Source organism: Acomys minous (genome assembly GCF_964271855.1).
Source record: "Acomys minous genome assembly, chromosome: 8".
Classification (NCBI taxonomy): Eukaryota; Metazoa; Chordata; class Mammalia; order Rodentia; family Muridae; genus Acomys; species Acomys minous.
The window spans coordinates 34,522,351-34,545,742 of NC_140489.1; the positions used below are offsets into that span (position 1 = coordinate 34,522,351).

The 23,392-nt window shown below is 44.2% G+C and overlaps 1 protein-coding gene across 7 annotated transcripts in view; it reads right to left on the minus strand.

The window, feature by feature from the left end:
• RGS6 (regulator of G protein signaling 6) overlaps positions 1-23,392 on the minus strand; it is a 517,530-nt gene that overhangs the window by 155,504 nt on the left and 338,634 nt on the right. For all 7 annotated transcript variants that reach the window (XM_084792096.1, XM_084792100.1, XM_084792102.1 and 4 more), the window contains exon 3: positions 10,808-10,907. In XM_084792096.1, coding sequence (XP_084648222.1) covers positions 10,808-10,907 — 100 coding nt within the window. The remainder of the gene's footprint in view (positions 1-10,807; positions 10,908-23,392) is intronic.

Below are 23,392 nucleotides of genomic sequence, written 5' to 3' on the forward strand. Positions count from 1 at the left end.
TGGAGACTGAAGCTCTGGGCTGGACCTAGGCTTTCTATACAGGTGTAAACCAATGGGCAGCTTGGTCCTCATGTGGGTCCCTTGGTAAGGGGAGCCAGGGCTGACTCTGACATGGACTCTCTTGCTTGCTTTTGATCACTTTCCCCTGGTGGGGCTACCTCGACAGGCCACAGGAGAAGAGGGTGTGTTTAGTCCTGATGTGACTTGATATGCTGGGGTGACAGGGCCTCCCCTTCGCTGAGGAGTAAGGGAGAAGTTGTAAGGGAGGGCGTGGAGATCAGGAGGAGAGGTGGGAGGGAGCTATACCAGGATGTAAAATGAATAATTAATAAAATAAAAAAGCCAATAAAGTAATAAAACAAAAACCAATAGCAACAACAACAACCCCCAAACCAACAAACCAACACAACACAAGGCACACAAATATAGCCCGTTCAAGAATACACACATTTGAATGTTTTTTCAACATTTCCTTGCCTACTGAAAATCATCATTAATACAGCAAAATCACAGCAAAGTTAAATCATCTTTCAGAACTGAGGATGCATGTTCAGAGTTACCTCATGGTACAGGTTTCTTTGTATGTTTCTTTAATGCCACCCTCTCTTCCTCACCTGTACAGATATGACCACACCTGTATATGGTCGGCCACAACTGTGTACATGTAAGCCATGGACACACAACTTTCACAAATCTGTAGTTTCTCAGTCATAAACTCCTGAAACCAATTTCATTGTGAAATACGTCATCAGTGCATACAAAAGGTTTCTGTACAGACATAGTTCAAAATTATAAAAAAAAATGACCACCATGTTTTAATTATCCAGAGAAATAAAGTCTGAATACCTTTGAGACCTGGGTGCTTCTGCCCTTTAGTATTTATTGTTCTGCCTTTTCTACAAGAGCTACCCCTTCCATTCAAGTTTTCACTTCCACTTCTTAACCGAATACATAAGCATGCTTAAGAAACACATTGTTGGGCTGGAGAGATGCCTCAGCAGTTGAGAGCACTGACTGCTCTTCCAAAGGACCCGGGTTCAATCCCCAGCAACTATATGGCAGCTCACAACTGTCTGTAAATCCAAGATCTGACACCCTCACACAGACATACATGCAGGCAAAAACCAATGCATATAAAGTAAAAATAAATAAATTATTTTTTAAAAAGAAACACGTTTAATTTTGTCAACGTTTGAATTCCACTCAAATGGGGTCACGGTACGTTTTCTATCTTTCTTATTTATTACCTCCTACTTTGTTTTTGAGTTGCATCCCTGCTAAGAGCTATTGGCCTTCCCAGCTGTGCCCAGCTCTACTCTTTGACCATATGTTTCTCTTTTCTGACCACAGCCAACAGCCTTGCCCAGATGTTCCCAGATGTTGCTGACACGTACAGTAAGGTTAAGTCAAGTGTCTTTGAACACTTGCTCAAAGGCTTCCCTAGGCCATACTATATCCCTGGTAGTGAAAACAACAGCTCATGAGTATGTATGAGTTCAGCGTGAACAGCCACTGTCACGACGTGTTGTCTAATGGAGCTTGCCAATTCACACTCTGACCAGCCCCACATTAGCATTTCTCATGTGGACTTGTGTGTACTTGGCACAGTCAAAGGCCTTGAGTTTTTCCCATTTGGCAACTTGAAATGGTGTCTTGCCATAGGCTTGGCTTGCATCTGAGACTATTGGTGCCACGGAACAAGTGGCATGTGTTAGTGGCCACTTACATGTCTTCTTCTATAAAATATTTGCCTGTGATTTTGTTCATTTTTTTCCTGCAGTGCTGTTAGTACCTCAATTTATAGGGATTGTTCATATATTCTTGACCCTCATGTTTTGTTATACCATGTTAGAAATGTCTTTTCCAAGTTTGTGACCTCTTTTTGCTTTTTTACACCCACCCCAACAAGACAGGGTTTCTCTGTGTAGCCTTGCCTGTCCTGGACTTGCTTTGTAGACCAGGCTGACCTCGAACTCACAGTGATCCACCTGCCTCTGACTCCCTGAGGTGCTGAGATTATTACAGGCCTGCGCCACCACACTCAGCATTCTTTTTGCCTTTTTAAATGGTATTTTATGACAAATGGAAGCTCTTAATTTTTATCAATGTCTAAAATTATTAAAATCTGGATTTTAATATTTGACAAAGAAATTTATAGATGGACACTGGCTATAATCCTGGGTAGTGCCAGCCTAGAACATGCCAACTCACCAACACCTTTCAATTTGTATACCTTTACTTCCCAGTATTTCTGAAATATGCCGTGTAAAAATCTCTGTGATAAAGAAAAGCTAACACACTGCTTTTGTTTCTTGTATAATAATTTTGTGTTGTTGCTGTTAAAAGATACTTTTATTACATATAGCATTCCTAGTTGTTGCATTCTCTAAGCACTTTGAAGGTTTCCTTCCTCTCCAATGTGATATAGCTTCCATTTTTACACAGAAATCACCTATGTAATTAAAAAAAATACAGGCAACCTGTCTTTTTTCTCTAGTTATTTTGAAGACCTTCTTTTGGCATTCCATGTTCTACAAGTTGACATCCCCAGCTAGATAGAAATTTCTTTCCTTTTACCTTTTTTTTTTTTTTTTTTGGATTTGCGAGTTAACTTGAAACAGAAAAAAGAGATGATGTGGGAAGAATGGCCCTTCTAATTTTCTCTATTATTTCCTACACACACACACACACACACACACACACACACACACACACACACCTGATTAGGTGCTACAGCGTCTCAGTTTTTCCCTCCAAGCCCCTTCATATTATTTGTTTATGTCTTTTCAGACACATTCTGAGCACTTTCGTCTGCTCTGTTTTCTAGTTTGTCAATTCTCTCTCGCTTTCTTTTTAAAGAGTTATTTATTTATTATGTATACAGTATTCTACCGCAGGTCAGAAGAGGGCACCAGATCTCATTATAGATGGTTGTGAGCCACCATGTGGTTGCTGGGAACTGAACTTAGGACCTTTGGAAGGACAGTCAGTACTCTTAATCTCTGAGCCATCTCTCCAGCCCATCACTTCTCTTTTTAGCTATGTCAAAATGTCACTTTTTCACTTTGGGATTGGATGTTTCTGTTCACTTTCTATTTTCAACTATTACACTCCTCATTTCTAGATATTTCATTTGGCTCCTTGTCAGAATGTCTAGTTCTCATCAGGACTATCTGCATCCTCTTCCTCTGTGGCCTGGCAAGGCTGGCCCCACCAGGACAAAGATGGAAGAGCAGGTACCAGAGTCCATGGCAGGGACAGCCCCTGTTCCCCTTACTAAAGGACCCACATGGGGACTGAGCTGTCTATCAGCCGCATCTGAGCTGGGAGGCCTAGATCCTCATGATCCTTGGTTGGTGCATCAGTTTCCACAGACCCTCCTGGGCCTGGATTTGTTGGCTCTGTAGGTCTTGTGGATCTCCTGTCCTCTCCAGGTCCTTGATGGAAAGGTCGCCCATGCTCATGGATCAGTAGGATTAACAAAGTAACAATGGCCACTTTACCAAAAGCAATCTACATATTCAATGCAATTCCCATCAAAATGCCAACACAATTCTCTACAGACCTTGAAAGAACAATTCTCAACTTCATTTGGAAAAACAGAAAAGCCCAGAATAGCTAAAAGAATCCTATATAATAAAAAAGCTTCTAGAAGTACCACCACCCCTGACTTCAAGCTGTACTAGAGAGCAATAGTAATAAAAATACATAGTACTGGCATATAAACAGACTATTCAATTAATGGAATAAAATCAAAGACCCAGAAATAAACCCACGCACCTATGGACACATGATTTTTGACAAAGAAGCCAAAACCACACAGTGGAAAAAGAGATAGTATCTTCAATAAATGGTGCTGGTCTAACTGGGTGGAAAAAAGATAGTATTGTCAATAAATGGTGTTGGTCTAATTGGGTGTCTACATGTAGAAAAATGCAAATAGATCCATATTTATCACCCTGCACAAAACTTAAGTCCAAGAAGATCAAGGACTTTAACATAAAACCAGAAGCACTAAATCTATTAGAAGGTGAAAGTAGAGAGGAGCCCTGAACTTCCTGGCACAGGAGACAACTTCCTGAACAGAACAGCAAGCTTGGGCTCTAACATCAACAATTAGCCATGCAATCTTGACAACCCAAGTTTAATCATGTCAGTCCTTGTTTCACACCAGGCGCAGTGGCACGCATTGGCAGTCTCAGCTGTCAGACTAAAAAAATGGGAGGCACAGATAGGAGAATCACCTGGAAGCTCACATGGGGCCAGTTCTCCTGGAATGTGCCACATAGATAGCAGCCGAAAGTGGGGGAGACCCTGCCTCAACACCATGGAGAGATGATCACTCCTGAAAGTTGTCCTCTGACCTCCACACACACATATATCACGGCACCTGTGCACGCGCACACACATACACATGCACGCACATGCATCTGGAAATGTACACGCATACACACACATACACAGTAAATAAGTAAATAAATAAATAAATTGGGTTTTTCAAGACAGGGTTTCTCTGTGTAGCCTTGCCTGTCCTGGACTCACTTTGTAGACCAGGCTAGCCTTGAACTCACAGAGATCTGCCTGCCTCTGCTTCCCAAGTGCTGTGATTATAGGCATGTGGCACCGCAAACAAGCATCTTCCTTGAGAATGAGATGTGCTTGCTTCTGCCAGCTGCCTAAGGCTATCCCAAAGAGACTTGAAATTGTTTCCTTGTGAGGTCAGGGCCACAAGAAAATTAGTGGGATGAACTAAGCAGGAGGAGACCAGAATTTAGGGTTAGGATCAATCTAGGGAGACTTTCCCTCCTCTTCCCCTTTCCATTGCTAGTTGAAGCCAACACAATTTCCCCACCACCTCCCTCCATAAAGGCTTCTGGGCACTTCCATCATTAATGCCATTTCTCCTCAGGCATCTGTGAGCCACCTGCCCTATAACTAATTTTTTATTTATACACACACACATGGACACTACTCCCCCAACACATACTTTTGAAATATAGACCCCTGCCAGGTGGACAGCTGTTCTTTAAGAAGAAGCTACTCTTTGTACCGGCTTACCTACTGGATTCTTGCTTCCCAGTTCATGGCCTCTAAAGATGTCTCCAACATTGTAACCAGTTCAGTGAGCTGCACCAAGCGGTGCTGTGTGGCATCTAGATGACTGCCTGACTAAACATAGAAGTCCAAGCCTCCTGTTGTCTCTAGACAGTGTGTATCTAGTTTCAACAGTATGAGCTCAGACCCCGCTGTGAAATGACTTTCCTTTTTTCCTAATTATTTTCCTCAAACATTGTTTTATAAAAGGCCAAATCTCCTTCCCTACTGTCTAACGACACCACGGGCCAAATATTTAGCTTGCTATCTAATTGTAGGTAGTCCAGTTTAAAATCCAAGTTCTATTTTCCATTAAATTTTTTTCTCTCCTACCAGCCCCACGCCAAGGATTTTGCAGTAAAATCTGTAGACTTAGCTTCATTTCTCTACTCTGTCTTTTTTCCACTCGTCTCTATGGGGACCCTCCCTGGTCCCTCTGATGGTCACAGGGATCCTGGCTTTCAGCGCCCCATGTTTTTCTTCTTACATCACGTAGCTCTGTGTACCATATTTACTCCATAGGTCTCTGCGTTAAGAAGCATACCCACAAACTCCCAAGATGTGCCTGCCAGATGTTCCATGAAGTTGTCATCATCATCATCATCATCATCATCATCATCATCATCATCATCATCATCACTATTATTATTAGACATCAGAGAGAAGCAAGGGCTATGGGCTCAATAGCTCAATTAGAATCGAGCCAGGAAAGGGAGTCAACACCCCCTTCCTGTACCCATGATTTTCCCCAGTGTTTCTGCTGGCACCCTGCTCACTTTGTTTAGTGGGAGGAAATACTTGGATCCCGGGAGTGCTGCTTAGAAAAGCAGATATAGTTTAACTGTGTAGTTTAATTTTATTTGCTTTTCTTCATCCTAAAGTCCTGTTGGGAAAACTTGCTCCCTTGCTGTAGCAGTGATGGGAGGTGGGGCCTGGGTCAGGAGGGAGAAACCGCGGGGATGAGAGAGTAATGTGTTCCCATGGAACGGGCTACTTGGAGTGTGAGTTTGGCTCCACGTACCCTCTTCCTGACACACCTACTGTCCACTTTCCCTCATGACCTGAAGCAAGAGGAGGCCCTCACCAGAAGCTACCCAGATGCTAGCAGTGGTGCACCTGGACTCTGGCAAGAATAACCCTTTATCCCCTTAATAATTTGTCCAACCTCAGCTATCCAGATTAGCATCAGAAAACAGACCAATGGCGACTCCAAAGAATTCCTTGTTCTCACTCCTGAACTCACCTTCCATCTCAGTAGTTCATTTACACATGTTAGTGTGGAGATGGGACGGTTTTAGGCAGTATTAATAGTCAACAGATGTTACCTATGATAAGCTCAACATGCGTTTCTATTTGTTATTAATTCTCAGGAAAAACAGCCCTGCAAGGACACATATCTGAGGAATATATAGGGAGGGCAGAATCTTGTAGAAGATACTGAGTGAGTGAAAGAGACTCTTGCATCTAGAAAAGGATGTCTTAGGAACAGAGAGATAGGTTCAAGATCGCACCCTAGGTTTTATATAAAATAATTTTGTTAGTCTTCCTTCCTGCAGCTCTCCCAGCCCTTGTAGTGCGTGGAGAAGGCAGTGGGTTCAAGGAAGCCGGAAGCCATTGTTACACTTCCATCTGTCACCCAGGGACAAGGCGCAGATGCCCACTCTAGGGTCTTGGTTCTTTCTTTCAAACAGCTCGTTGCCTCAGAGTCAACGCCAATGTATTTGGATTTCCTTTCCATCTCACTCTAAAACATTTCTGTGTAGAAATGTTTAAAGATGAGCTTTAGAATACAATTAGTGGGTTGTGTGATGTATTTTCACGTTTAATAAATGAGCTGTCCTTCATTCAACTTCTTCTCATAGGAGGAAAAAAAATCAAGCAGGGAGAAATGTGGAGAGACGAATTAGTGTGACATTTAGAGCAAGCTTTTAATGACACAAAGGGCAAGAACATCAGGGTTTTGCTTTTTTCCTTTTTACAATTACAACTTGACACACTTCAGGATGTTGTTACTAAGATGAACCTTTTAAGCAGAAAGTAAAAATTCAGACACGGAGAAGAAAAGGTGCGCTAGCCACGTCACGTTGGTCAGGGCAGTCAAAGGGGAACCAAGAGCAACTTAGGCATCACTTTCCTAGACTGGGCTGGAAGATGCCCAGTCTTTTCTTCGGTCCATAGTGGTTGTGGAGTCATGAAAGATAAGAGTGAGAAGGACCTTAGATAACACTTAATCCAGAAGAGGAAATGGATGCCCGAAGCGGCTGGTGGCCAGCTCAAGGTCACACAAGCAATTTGCAGCCCCGAACGCTCTCTCCTGAACCACACTGCCAAGAGGTGCGATGGACATGCTGTAAAATGTTTACTATTAAAGCAAGCTCAGAGAAAAGAACTTGTGGGCTATGAAAGAGAGAAACGTACATGGAAAAATTGTGTTGAGATGTGTGTAAAAAAAAAGTGCATGTGTATACCTGGAATATTCTCTGAAAAATTATTTGTAGAATAAAACATTCTAAAGGAGAGCAGAGTGAGTATAATTTTAATTAAGCCCATTTTTCTTCTCTTTGCCTGGGAAAGGGAGGTAGAACTAAGATGAATGACATGAAGCAACAGGGAGCCAGGCGACTTTCAATTTATTCTAAAGAAGAAGTTTTCAAAGGTCAAAGTTGTCCAAAGATGGGACGAGAAGTGAGGACATTCATTATGGGAGGTTATTTAAAATGCAGGAGCTGGGAGAACTTGGCAGGGCCTAGCCTGCTTCCAAATGTGGACAGGCCGTAGTGACAACCTGAGGAGATGCTGAAAATAGAGATTTCCGAGTCCAAGCCTAAGAGGGTGCCCTGGGACTGTATGTATAGGAAGCCACACAAGCGGTCCACCTGTTCAGGGAAATGCATCAGGCACCTTCAAGAAAGTGTTGTGACCAAAGAGTCTATAATTCTATTCATGAGGTAATGGGGTTGGTTTGCAATGGGTAAAGAACCCACATTCTAGTTTGGATTCCAGTTCTGATTTTTTTAAAAACACATTGCATCATGTCATTGGGACTTATTTCTTGGCTGTAAAAAAAAAGTGAGATTAGATGTCCCTCAGGGCTCCTACACGCTAGGAGTTCAGTTTCTGAGAGTAGCCTGGAGGAGATTAATCTCCAAAATCTCCTGAAAATTCTTTAGGACATTCAGGTAATGGGGAATTATCTTGGAATGGCTGTCAGTGACAGCTGGGCAAGGCCGTGGGATACGGCTGCTTTCATGGCGCTGGCAGGCATCCTGCCCAGGATCATCTGTCTGTCTCCCGCTGATCAGTGGCGGGTATAGATAGGGCTGGAAACTGGGAGCTCGGGAATCTCGCCACTTGCTTCAATTGTCATCTTTGTGACCCAATTACTATTTAAAAAAAAAAAAAAAAAGGAAATCTGAGGATGCTTAGCTGCTGTCCAGAAAGGAGGGTTTTAGAATGACAAAGAAGTGACCTTTGTGGACATCTTGCTTAGAATCTACTCCTTTGGATAGGGAGCTGGTGTGGTGTGGTTCTGTGCCATGCTGGTGAGGCTTGCCAAGCCAGTGAGCCTTAGTTATGATCTAATGTTGGGTTCTACCTCGTTCTTGACCTTGTTCTTCCCTCCCCATTTTCCCACGCATTTCCCCCACAGGAGCATTTATTTGCTAAGTCTCCCCCTTGCAGCTCCCCACTTCTCACTTTTAAAGAATGGCATTGTGTGCAAAATGGCTGGCCTTTTATCTCTTCCTCCTAGTTAAGCCTGTCTCTTTATTTCAGCACATTTCCCTTGGGGCTTTCCCAACCCCAACCTATCTACACATAGATGGGGCACCAGGCATTTGTTTGTCAGCTTTACCTAAGGAATATCCAGGAGTTTACCAAGGTGTTCCTAAAAGGAGCAGCAGTGAACAGAATTTACTTGATATATCAATGGGGGGACTTCAACCCTCAAATCACAGAAGGGGCAGGAAAGCAGGGTATCTCTTAACTAGGTAGATGGCGCCTTATAGATAAAAATACATGGACGCTGATAGTGCCCTGTCAACACCTTGGGCATGGTGACTCCAACAAAATGCCTCCAGATCTCCAAGTCCTTATTTCAAACTGTGTTTTAGACAGGACTATCCAATGTGCTTTCCAACCTCAAACCTAGCCCTGCCCACACTATTCTTGGGTACGTTTTCTCAAACTCACAACCTCCTCAAGTCTATACACTAGGACAGGGACTCTCCTCTCCCTAATGTAGGTTAGAATAATACAATATATCTTTATTTTTATTAGGTACATTTATTTTTAGGCATGATGGCACACATTTGTAATTTTAGTACTCGGGAGGCTGAGGCAAGTTCAAGGCCAGTTTGATCTAAAAGGGGAAACCCTATCACAAAGACATGTTTTCATAACTTGTGCATAAACACCTAGGAGGCATAAGCAGTGTCTACATCTCTAAGAAACTGACAAGCTCTTTTTCAGAGTAGCTGAAACATTTTGCAGTCTCATCAGCTACAAGAAAACCTTCCAACTGCCCCAGGTCATACCAGTACTGGCACTACCAGCATATTTCAAATTATTGTTTTAAGCATTACAGTGCATGACAAACAGCAAGTCCTGATGGTTCCTGAATTTTGGAAAGCAAACAGCTAGAGTTTGGACCTGAGGGAGTCATCAAAACTTTTCCCTAAATTCACTTACATGTTTGGAGAGCAAGGGATACACATCTTTATAAGAAAACTATGAAGAAAATCAATGACTTATTTAACCGAAATAGAGAGCAAACAGGAAGGTGAATTCAATTTATTAGCACTTAATAAAGGAACTCTAAGATATTGATGTTATTTATAAGGCAAGATGCTATGTGATTACCCTATGATTTTTTTGAACTATAAACATGAGTGTAATATAGTTCATAATCAGCAGCTGATCAGTTGAGAGTCCTGGCTGCTTTTGCTGAGGACCCAAACTCAGTTCCCACATCTACACACTGGCAAGCTCGCAACTATCAGTAACTCTAGCCGCAAGGGAATTGATGACTTCTTTTGGCTTCTAAAGGGGTGTCTACTCATGTGTGCATGCATGTGTGCACACACACTCACAGTTAAAAATAAAATATTAATTTTTGAAGAAACATGTTCAGCTATATCAAACCACAAAAAGCAACAGAATGCAGAGCAAGATTTTAAAATCTTTAAGAAGGAGTTGGAGGACAACAAATCCCGAAGAATTTCTTAAAATGTTCCTTTAAACCTGTTTAAATGGATCTAGGCATAGGGGTACACACCTGTTACCCCAGCAATGTGAGGCAGAGGCAGGAAGGGCACAAGTTCAAGGCCAGCCTGAGTTACATAGTAAGATCATATCCCCAAAAGAAGCAAGCAAACAAACAACCCCCAACAAAATGAAATCTGTTTAATTTTTTTGAGCACTTCTGCATTTGTTTATAGCCACAGGCCATGTTGCGAAGCTGTCAACTCATCTACTCCCAGAGGCAGGCGCCACACACATTTGACAGGCTCATCACACTACAGTGGTTCTTAGTAATGGGCAGAGAGTGGGCATTTGCTACAAAACCAAGACTGGGAGGAGATTTGAGTCAAGCTCCAAATAGAAGGTGCTCATGTTACTATGCGGATCCCTAGACACGCCCACGTCACTCTCTAGACAACTTTTTAATAGTCACTCTGGTTGCCCCTGACACCTTGTAAAGGATGTGTTTTACCTGTGACGACACTGGGGATTTTGGAGAGGAAGCTCTTAACTGTTCTGATGGGCACACCCCCCGTCTTGTCATCTTGCATCTTTGTGATGATGTCCTCGATCTGAAAGAGGTTGAAGAAAAGAGGTGTTAATTGTTTTCTTGCATTGTAATAATAAACGAAGCCTTTACTAAATAGGCCTGGCGTGTATGACATGAGTGCTAACCAGAGGCATGGGGAGTGGGGAACTCCCACCCAGTCAGTCAGGAAAGACTGCCCGTGTCTGCTGGGTGTGGGGAGGTCAGAGTATGTTCTGTAGGAACAACCTCCTAGTGCACTAAGGGAAGGAGGGAGAACGCACTGGGGTTCTTGATGGGATCCAACATGAGCAACAATATGTACGTGATTCATAGAAAACGACCATATTTGACTCCTCTAGAATGGCAGTTTCCCAAGGTTTATCCTAAATTGTTAACATAATCATTAAGCAGTTTAGGCGGGAATGCCTTTGGGAGAAAGACCACAGCGGGCAGCAGTCTTCATTGGTGGAAATGGAACATGGAAGTGACAGACTAAGGAGGACACAAGCCTGTAGGTACAAATTCATAAGCCAGATGCCACTTCCTGAGCAGAAGTCTTTGGATTAGGACATAGAACGTTTGCAACAAGGATATGGAGTTTTTTGTTTGGGGAAGTGGAACGACTGTCACCATGAAGGAGGGACATAGGTTGGTTCTGTAACCAATAGAAATACCTTTGAACTTGGGGGGATTTCCTGAGTTAGTCCTTATTGGGATCACACAATTTAATGACGGAAGCTTAAGCGATAACTTAATTTCCTCTAGTTAGTCATGCTGTGATGTCTAAGGTTTCAAGGGTAACTGGTTTTTCTCAAAGACATGGGACTAATAACTGCTCTGGTGGCAACACACGTGTTGCTAGATGCAAAGTTAGGACATGCTGTATGATCATTGCCACCACTGAGACCAGTAAGAATATAGGCATTCAACATACATTATCTCAACACACAGAGAACGCACTTGCTCGCAAGTCTTTGATTAGAGCTAGACACGAGACACCACCTACACCAGGACCCATTGCCGGGATGTGTCTTCTGGTTGCCAGGAGAGGGAAACTGAACATCTGTAACAAACACCAGTGGATACAGCAGAGGTTAAGGAACTGTCACAGCCATCACCAGGTCCCACAGATGCCCAGCGGCATAGGTAAGTTAGAGTCTAGTTGTAAATTCCAGGGCTTGCATTTTTAACACTGAGCGATTCTGCTTTACAGCAGGAGTCACAGAAAACCAGCCAAGTGTGGAGGCTGTCCTCCCCTGGAGATTTCTTGACTTTGCTGCAAAAGTACTGAGAAAGAGGGGCAGAGGGTGCAACTCCAAGGCAGAAACCTTGTCTAGAATGTATTCAGTCCAGCCCAAGCACCACTGAATGAATGAATGAGTGAATGAATGAATGAATGAATGAATGAGAGACTATGAAAGAATCCTCAGCCTCAGCCTCTCATATGTATATCTCATAGGCAGGAGAGTCATGCCCTGCAGCCTGATGGTCTGAGTTCTGTATAATTATAGTCTAAGAAGGAATCTAACCCCTGTGTCCATAATCCCACCTCAGTTACTGCTCAACTCTGTGCTAAACTCAACTAAATAGCCACCCTGAGTGTCACTCATCAACAGGCAGAAGAGCTATTGCTAGAAAGGGGGTCACGTTTTAAAAGTAATCTATGCATTGATCCAGTGTGCTGTTTAAAACCAGAAGCATTGGTTACATTGATGGGTGCTACGAGAAAGAAAGCCAGGAAAACCTTTGAGGATTGGCAGGAGGCCAATAATTCAATCCAGTTAGACTCCGAGTGGTTATCAGGCAGCAATGCAATTCCGTCTCTGCCACTGTGGGCCAGATGGGAAGACCCGGCTGCACAGGGGAAACGTCCACGGCTCCCTTCTCCTCTGCCCAGCTGCTTCACCCTGCCATGGAATCTCAGAAGTACACATTTACTAAAACAGAAGATGCGTGTATCTCACATTATATTGTTCCACAATACACCAAGAAGGGTATTGCTCCTCAGAGGTAATAGCCAGATCAAGTCTTTCTGGGTGTGGTCGCATATGCCTATAATCCCAGCACTAGAGAAATAGAGACGAGTATTACGAGTTCAAGACTGGCCAAGCTACAGAGTAAGAGAGAGAGAGAAAAGTAATAACAAAAAGGACTGCCTGTTCCTCACTGGACTGTAAAGGGGATTACACTCTGAGCAGTGTACAGAATCACAGATATGGGGGGGAAATGCTGGTCCTAACGGCTGACTCTGCTGCAATATTGATGCACACTGTAGTCCCTGGACTGGCCTCATGGTGGACATAGAATCCATCCGTTGTCTTTTGATCACGAGACTCGCCTGGCTACTGTTCCTGAACGCAGTGTGACAGGGGCTCATCAGGTGCCTGCGTCTGTGTGGCTGTGTGTACCAGCTTTGCTTTTGACCTCAGGTAGCTGATGTCCCAAGGGAGACGTGAGATGTATTCAGTGACTAGGACTAATCCCATGTCTTAGGCAAGCCAAGTGCAGCTTCTAGGATAGTTTACTTTACAGCAAAACAGAGTGAGGCTTTGACAAAAGGCACCTTTCAAATATTGCTAATCCCACGACAGATATTTGGCAGGCAATCAGAATGCATGTATCTTACATTTGGGGTGCCTTTGGAGTCGACCCTTTTTTGAGAACTCAATATACAGTATTTACCATCTACTTTAAAACACCATTGTGTCAGACAAGTGTTTGGCAGCTCCGCTTGATGCCAGAGGAGCATCACCCACTACAACCCAACACTCTGAAGTTCCTTGCTGTGGATTTTGGAGAACTTCCAAGAATTTACAAGAGAACCTCAGGAGCTTATAAAAACACTGACAAGCATTTACAGACACCCATATCACGATAATCTACCTTAGGTTATAAAAACACTGACAAGCATTTACAGACACCCATATCACGATAATCTACCTTAGGTTATCTTAACTAGATGTCTAATTTGTTTTTCAGTCTTAAAAGTTCCTTAGTAAAGATGTTAACATGGAGGCCCAGAAAGTCTCAGAGCTGGTTAAGTGACAAAGCTGGGATGCCTACTCAAGCCTACCTGAATCTAATATACCACCAACATCTATCAAGCAGAAACTTGACCACCTCTTGGATCATCAGAGAAGCTCACCTACCACCTTCTTCATCTCCCTGTGGATGGGGAGACAGGAACGGACTTATATTTTCCTAACTGTTCAGTTGCATCTCACACTGACACCTTTTGTTGCCAGGAAATAACACCATAAATTCTCTGACATCCTCTGATATAAGACCCGTGTCTTAGGGAATGTGCTTGGACCTCTGTGCCCCTGCCAATCAGGAAGCAGGTGGCCCCTATCTGACAGCCAGGTGAAGAGAGAAACCATTTGGCCAGCTTGGTTGGTTCTGCCTGGGTGAGCCCCAGTAATAAGTAAGGGTGCTCTTCTATAAGGAGCTCAGTACGCAGCACAGATAGACAGGTACAGGGCTCCTCCAGGCATCCGGTGGGCTTTCTTTAACAGAGGCTTGCAGATGGGAGCCTAGCAGGCAGGAGCATAGCTCTCCTCTGCGAAGCTCCACCCAGCAACAGATTGAAACAATGCTGAGGCTCACAGCCGAACGCTGGGCCAAGTGTAGGGAGGCCTGTGGAAAAGTCAGGGGAAGGATAGAAGGACCTAGAGGGAACAGGAGCTCCACAAGAAAAGCAACAGAACCAATTAACCAGGGCCCAGAGGGGCATGCAGGGATTGAAGCACCAGCCAAGGACCATGCATGGGCTGGACCCAGGCCCCCTACATAGATGTAGTCAACGGGCAGTTCGGACTTTGTGTGGGTGTCCCCTAGTACGTGGAGTGGGGGCTGTCTCTGACATGGACTCTGTTGCCTGCTTTTTGATCACTTCCTTCTGGTGGGGCCGCCTCACCAGGCCACAGGGAAAGAGGACACACTCCGTCCTGGTGCGACTTGGTGTGCTGGGGTAGGTTGGTGGTAGAGGGATCCCCTTTTCTGAGGAGTAATGGAGGGGGGGGTTGGGGGGAGAGAGAAGGAGGATGGGACTAGGAGGAGAGGTGGCAGGGAGATGCAACAGGATGTGAAGTGAACAAATAGCTAAATACATTAAAAAAAGAAAAGAAAAGAAAAGAAAAAACCCACCACCGCCAACAACAACAACAACAAAGATAGTGATAGATACAAATCTCTGAATTGGTCCTGAGCTGGAGGGAGGAGGAGTGGTCCTCTCTTTAGGGATGGAAGCCACCATGGGACATGACTGGAGTGGGGTTTACAGAGACCTGAAGCCTCTTCAAAGTGCTTCACCCCTCTGGACACCACTCTCCTGTCTTCTACAGTTGTATGTGTGTTTCCTAAGTGGATGATCCAGTCTGAAAATGTGAGAGGCTGCTCTGACTTGTCCAATGCAAAACCTGTGTCTGGAGGGTGATGGCGTCATAGGTTGGAGTTGGTGATGGGTCGGACCAGGGAGTCCTGATTTTTAACACAGGCTACATCAGGTGGATGACATCAGAAACTGGACAAAGAATTAAGCCCCAAGAGCCCCTTGGCCCTAGCTAGGCCTTCTTGGTCAGCTCAGGCCTGCTTGTCTCTGACTTTCTGGATGACATTCCTGTCAGAAATGACAAAGGGCCCATATTAGTATTGTTTGTGCAATTTAATGAGCCAATGAAATAATTTATTTATCTCATGCAATGTTTCCTCAGCAGAGGATTAAAAAAATGTCAAGCGTGGGAAAATTATAGTGCAATTTATTGACAAGAAAAATGTCTACAACCTCAAGGAAGAAAGTTATAAACGTATAAATAAACTGATGCCCTTTCATCCAAGTGTTTCACCTTGGCTCTGCAATCAGCTGCCTATTTCTATTTTCACTTTTGCATTTATTTATTTATTTGTTTTCTTAATTATTTACTTTTCTCTTGCATTTATCTAAGGACCTCACCTTTCCTCATGTCTGTGAATGAGTGACATTGATCTTGTGGCCACTCTCTTGTTGTCCCAGAGGCAGGAAGCTGAGCTGGCGGATGACAGTCACAATTCACACAGTGAAATGTGTGTGCTTCCCCGGCCATGATCTGTCCCACCTGCCTCCCAGAAAATCAGCTCATACCTTTTTGAAAAAAAATAATACAACTGTTATTTATCCAGCTCTTACATGTATTCAGCTTTGTGTGACCTCTTTTAATGCTAATTCCTGTGTTTGTTGCTGTAGTTAAAAAGGCAGGCAGGTGGGCTCGGGAGGTGGCTCAATGGGTAAAGCGTGCAAGTATGACCACCCAAGTTTGAACCCCTAGAAGTTATATAAAGCTGGGCATAGCAGTGTGCACCTGTAACTCCAGTGTTCCTATAGTGAAAGGGAGGCAGGGGTACAAGAATGCCTAGGAAATAGGCAGTCATTCTGGCATATACAGCAATGAACAATTATGGAGACCCTGTTTCAAACAAGGTCGAAGGGGAGAACTGATGCCCAAAGTTGCTGTCTGACCTCCACATGAGCACCATGACACCCACATACCTGTATCAGTGCCTGTGAACGCTCACCCTCACACATATCCATCCACATACATTGTACACAGATACACACGTGCTGTACACCCACTATACCAGAAGCAGGCAGAAGAATTCATCCTCCTTCGTAATGGACTAATACGGTTAGTGATTCAGGGATCCAGGTTTGTGGTTAAGGATGTGTTGGAGACAGCTGGGCCAAAGAAGTGAAACAGTTAGGGACTCCACTTCAGGAGGCCCTCGGCGTGGATTCCACCAGGGCTCACCACCCAAAATTTGTGTCACCCCAGTTCTAGGCCTGAAGGGAATCTTGAGATTTTATCTTCCAGCTATCACAATGCATTTTAAACAGTTCTGAGGGAAACTGACTTTTGAATCCCTGTGTCAGTAGTGACAGTAACGGCAGCCCGCAGGGTCTCTCTCCAGGAGTGACGTGTCTAAAGGCCGTTGACATTGCTACGATGGCTCATTTCTGGGAGAAACCTCACATTTCTGCTACTGGTGGGATAAAACAGGAGAGTTCACATTTGTTCCTTTCGAGAAGACCCCAGTGGATGTCCGCTCAAGTCTCAGGCCGGAACAGAGTCACACAGCTATTTTGAGCTACAAAAAGGGTGCTTGGCTTTTCCAGGCCCTGTATCACTTGGAGGCCCACAGGAGAGAGATAGGAATGGGGTTAAGTCAACTAACTAGCATTATCTTCTCCAAAGACCATGTAGGTACAAACGCTCATAAAAAGACAGACAGGCAGCCAGCCAGCCAGCCCTGGCTCTTCTCTGACCAGTTTTCAACATTGTACCTGCAAGATATTCTTAAAATGAGAAGTGTGCACATCTAACAGTATTGCTTAAAGTCTGCTTACAGAGTCCTAGAGAATCTTCTCGTAAGCTCATATGAGACCTCTGTCTTTCCTCCATTTCAGTTGTCAAATCTACTCGTATCTCTGTTTCCCGTTAGGCTGTTTTGCTCACCACCGAGCCTTGGCCTATGGTTTTTACTATTACCACCTATAGTGTTTAGCAAGTTACTTCCATGGGAACATTTTCTCCCATTCAGTTGAAGAGAAACACAGGAAGAATGGCATTGCAGGACAGTGACTGGACACCTTCACGACACTTCAGGGAACACGTCTTTGCCTTGAGCTTGGTGGGAAGGGCGAGGCTAAAGCTAGGATGAGCAAGCATGGAGACCCGTGTCATCTGCCTGTTGATACCTTTTCTTTACTGAACAACAGGCCAGTGTTGTTGGTGAGGGGTAAATAGTTCAAGGACACACGAGATTGTCAAATAATGAGATTAGTAACAGAAAAGCCAGGCACACTTGCTCCATACCTGGATGCCTAGATCTGCACTCCAGAGGGCGAGGGTACGTCCAAGGGGACCTGTGATTCACCTAAGCATCTAGCTGAGTGGTACAGGAAGTAGGCCCATATCATGTGCGTATTAGTTTAATAGACAGCATGAAAAACAGAAAAATGCTCTTCTCTGACAAATGAGCATTCCTTAATCCCTGGCACCTGAGAGTCTGTTGCCTAATGTGGGACCAGGGTTGTATAATAAAAGTTGAGGGCGTTGAAGTGGGAGAGTGGCTTGGAATTTTCAGGTGTGCCCCACTTATTTTACAGCTCTTGACAACATAACGCTGCCCTGATTACAGTTGGTTAGAGGGTGACGTAATAGAAAAGGGTCAAAGACACAGGATTTCCCACTTTCAAACATCAAGGAAGCAACTAGAAAGCAGGGAATGCAGGCAGCCTCCGGAAGGACAGATTCTAAGAGCCCACACGAGGAAATAACACTCTTGCTAGCATGTTGATTTAGCCCAGAGAAACCCACTGTAGAAGTCTAATCTTCGGAATTCGGAGAGGATACATCTTATTGTTCAATCTTATTTTAAGCCACTAAGTTTGACATTTATTATGATCATAATAGAAAACAAACGCATTCTGTGCCAACCCCTGTCCCTACCTCCCCAGACTAGTAAATGTTTGGTATTCTGCATCGTTTCCAAAATCAGTTTAATACACCTCCCGGAAAGGAAGTGGGAAACCTTCCCACACTGCTGCCATTTTGAACTGTTCAATGGTCAGATGAATAGCCAGCCAGCACTCGTGGCAGCCTACTTTGGGAAAGATGGCAGGGAGGATGTGAGGAATGTGTCCATTTATAACTTGAATGAGTCCCTCCATGGCCTTCTTGGCCTTGTCCAGACAGCCAGAGGGTATTCAGTTGCCACTGTAACCCATAATCTCTAGCATTCTGTGTAGGCAAAAACGAATATATTTTTCCATTTCCCTCTTCAGATTTTATATAGCTACCTATCATGCCAGAGAGATACGCCAATACAGCAGCACAACCCAAATTATTCAGCTGGTACCCTAAAGGGCTCCAGATGTGAGCATGAAGGCCTTTATGTTGACTTTTCACAGAAGCATTCAAGTCTCAACACCTGTACTGCCTCCTCCTTGCCACCGCCGAGAGGGCAGTGGCCTTGTTTTCAAAGAAAAACGAGGCTATCCGCCAACCTGAGATATTACTAAGATTTCTCCCTCATGGGAAAGAGCAAGGAACAAAAAAAAAAAAACAACCTGTGTCCCCTCTCTGACCTCGACGACATCCTGGACTCTGGAATAACTCACCATTCTTGGCTGATTTCCTCCCAGTCCGTTCTCAGCATCTTTCCCCACACCAGACTCAACAATTGGAGCAATGTGGCGGGACAGTTTATGCTGGTCACTTCCTGGAAAACTTGCTTTGGCTTCCCACAGCTACGAAGGCGATGCCAAGCTCCTCCTGTGGAGCTCTCTCATTTGACATCAAACTGCTCTCCGAGGACCATTTGTGCCCCTCCAGCCCTTTGTGCCTGTGGACGCCCTCACCTTCAGAAGCTCTCCTGTATTCTGTCTTCCTTGACTCTTATAGAACATATCCTTCCAGCAAACTCAACCTGCACTCTCTGAAGCAGCCTCATAGGTATGGTTTGAACACGAACAGTTAAGGCCATGGGATATTGTTTGGAGGTGGTGGACCCTTTAAGACAATGGTTCTCAACCTTCCAAATGTTGTGAGCTTTTAACACAGTTCCTCATGTTATGGTGACCCCAACCATCAAATTATTTTTGTTGCTACTTCATAACTGTACGTTCGCTACCATTATGAATCGTAATGGAAATATCTGATATGCAGGATATCTGATATGTAGCCCCTGTGAAAGGGTCATTTGAGCTGCAAAAGGCTCATGACCCACAGGTTGGGAACCATTGCTTTAAGAGGTGGGGGCTAGCGGATGTAATTAGGTTGTTGAGAGCAATGGCAAAGGCTAATACAGTTCTTATGACACCTTTGTTTGTTTCTGCAAATGTGAATTGATTTAAAAAAAAAAAGTAAGCCTGGTAAGAGGACCCAGGTCTCTGGGTTCGGTCTCACCATGTGACCCCCACCATCTTCCCTGAAGGTCTCACGAGATGCTGTTATTCTGCCCATAAACCCTCAAAGCTGTGAGCTAAATCAAGCCATTTTGTTATAGTCACAGAAAGCAGACTGACACAATGCCTCACATTCCAGGTTCCACTACACGGCAAGAGAATCAGAAGGGCTTTGCTACTCCTAGATAGCCCGTGGCATCTTGGAGGAAGTGAGCTTATGTGAACCCAGGAAAAGATGCTTTTAGATTCCTAGGTCCTTTTCCATGTGCAATCATGGACCAAAAGAGAATCTTATCTTTTTTATCTCCCAAGAAAATGAGGTTTAATAAGGAATATATTTCTTTGATTTAACTCTAAAACTAGTTTGACTAAGAAGTAGCCTGAACAGCTTTAAGATGTGTTTGATGGGCTCTAAGCCTCACCCTCAAAATCAGTGGGATAAACACCAATAGCTGATAACAAACTCTGCAGGGCTCTTGGGAGAGTGCCAGTGTCATTTACCAATTATTTCTGTTATTCACAAAGATTAAGTGGCTTTTAAAAAAAAGATTTATTTATTATGTATACAGTGTTTTGCCTGCACAGCAGAAGAGGGCACCAAATCTCACTATAGATTGCTGTGAACCACTATGTGGGTGCTGGGAATTGAACTCAGGACCTTTGGAAGAGCAGCTAGTGCTCTTAACCTCTGAGCCATCTCTCCAGCACAATTAAGTGGCTTTTTACAACCTGCCTCTCTGAGCTTTTCTGCAAGAGGAAGGCAAACAAGCATGAGACAAGGCAGACAGCCAGGCAGGGCCTTGGGTACCCAAGCTTCACCTAGAGGGTACATAGCCGTGAACAGGGATGCCTTCCAGCTACTAAGTGTTCCCAGTTTCTGAAATTTCATATTAGTAGGTATGATGCTACCTACTCCCCCAGTCACCCAGAGGATGAAGGAAAGATGCTACAAATGGAGTTTGGGGGATGCCATCTCTATACAGTAGGGTCCCCTCTTCTCTCTCATCATTTTGTAGGTTCTGGAGCTTAGGGGGACCAAAAGGAGAGAAGGAAGAATCCAAATTCAACAGGCCACCAGATTGGAAATACTGGCTCCAATGGTGTGTGTGTGTGTGTGTGTGTGTGTGTGTGTGTGTGTGTGTGTGTGTGTGTGTAGGGTTTTGCCTCTTGCCTTGGGGAAAGGCTTTTACAGAGAGGAAAGATACCAGGGGATTGGTGTTGACTAGGAAAATGAGAAGTGTGGGCCAAAACCACTTCCATTGCAGAATGGCATTAAAATGGCCACATCTCATTTTTAATTTTTACAGTGGTGGTTCAACCTGCTTCCTAGGCACTTCCTGCAGAACTGGTACTCTTACTGGGCTTTTGTGAATTGCTGTGTTTTATGGGTTGCGTTGGGTTGGGTTGTTCCAAGTCCATGTTTTGGAGTTCTAATTTTCAGTACTTTAGAACATGATTTTATTTACAAAGGATGCCATTTCAGGGGTAACTATATTTGACATATCATTAGTGTGGACTCTCACACAGCACAGCTGGTGTTATTACATAAGGGAGAAACTTGGATGGAAAGACAGGCATGGATATAGGAATAATGATATGGAGACACAAGGAAAAAACAAGGTGAGGAAAGAGCTTTGCGGGATGCTGTGGTTTGATTGTCAACTGCCCTCTGAAGGCTCATGTGTTGAAGGCTGGGGCTTCAGTGCAATGTTCAAAGAAGGAGCTTTTGGGTTGTGACTGGGCCTTGAGGGCTCTGACCTAATCAATAGATTAAGCTTGGTTAGAGGAAGTGGGTCACTGGGGCGTGCCCTTGAAGGCTATTCCTGATCCCAAGTACTGTCCTCTGCCCCTCCGCTTCCCGGCTGCTTTGAAGTGAGCAGAATTCCTCTGCTTTACCCTTTAGCCACATGTTTCTATTATGCCACTGTCCAAAAGCAATGGACATAGCTGACCATGAGTGGAAAGCTCTAGAACAACGAGCTACCATAAATGTTGATCTTCAGTATTCAGTCACAGTAATAGAAGGCTAACTGACACAAGATAGGGCCAAATACTCTATCTGGTAGGTCCTACTACCGTATCAAGACATGATTTGGTACTTTCCAGTCTCCAGAAATAGGCATTTTCTATTAGTTAGGCTATCAGAGCTGTGACAGTTATGGCAGCACTGTGAGCAAATATGGTCCTGAAATTACCTTACAGATCACAGGAAAATTTTTGAATTCTCTCCCCTTTTGTCCCCATTCTCTTCCCCACCCCATTACCTCTTCCTCCCCCCTCACACACACACAGACACACACACACACACACACACACACACACACACACACACACACACTTAATGCCTAGTTATTTCTAAATTAGACGCTTTGTGTGCTGTATTAACTAATTTGACTTCCTGCACGCTGCCCATTTACTAGGCAACCACACAGGATACTACTTCAAGGCCCTATCTTTTGGAAAGCACTATGTCTGATGTCAGTGAAGATTGGATTCACTGGCCAAAGCAAACTAGGGGACTAGACACTGAAGGCACAGTGAAGGTTTCATCTCAAAATGGTGGCTTTACTACTCGTCATTTGGAATAGGTCCTAAGAACATCACATCTTGTTGTGGGGGAGGTTTCCCCAGTCTCTTTGTGACTGGATTTGATGAGCATTATGTGGGAACAAACTTTGTACAGTTTAAGACAGATAGCTCTCATTAGTCTAAACCCAGGTGTCTCTGTGAGTGCTATTTGGGTGCTTTGATCCTGTTCATCACTCTCCTGCCACCAGCAAGGTGAATGATGCTCCTGTTGAGTTAGAGAGAAAGATACTGAGGGCTGGGACTTGCCTGTGAAGTAGCCCTCACCATAGTTGTGGGGCTTTGGTGAGGCACAGATGAACGGTGTGGAGCTCTGGGAACAGCTGTGCTTAGCTTCACTGCAGGCACACCTACCCATGTGGAGAGGTAGGGGTTGACATCAGTTATCGGCTGGCGGTGATCTGGCCTTACAGAGTTTTTTGGAGAAGGATAACACCACTAAAATAGAAGTGAGCTCTCTTAAAATGACCTTTATGTTTCCTTTTTGTTATCAATAACATGTTGCATTAGACCACCTCCTGGAGTATTCAGAACTCTGGGGACTTGGAAGGTAGAGGTTTTGGGGTATTGACGAGATAGAGAAAGACCTACGCAGTCTGTCCTGCTGGTAATGCATATGCAATCGAGAGAGGGGATTCTGCCATATGATAACAACTTATGACAGCTAAAAAGCCTTCGACAACAGGTTTGGGGATGGGAAGATGTGATGAGACTACTCTCTCTCTCTCTCTCTCTCTCTCTCTCTCTCTCTCTCTCTCTCTGTGTGTGTGTGTGTGTATAGGCATGCATTTTACTTTTCATGCTGAGAACTGTAAGCAAAAACTCTGTTGGTGGTCGGTTGGAGAATGGCAGCTTCCCTGGTAGGGACAGAACAAGAAGCCTTGGGAAATGTGATGACAAATGTGCCTGTGTCCCCAAGGGCATGGACATGATGGGGAAGGCCTTATTCTGCTTTTCCTAGCACACAGTTGCGAGTGGCCAGAGCAAAGTGCTTTAAGGCT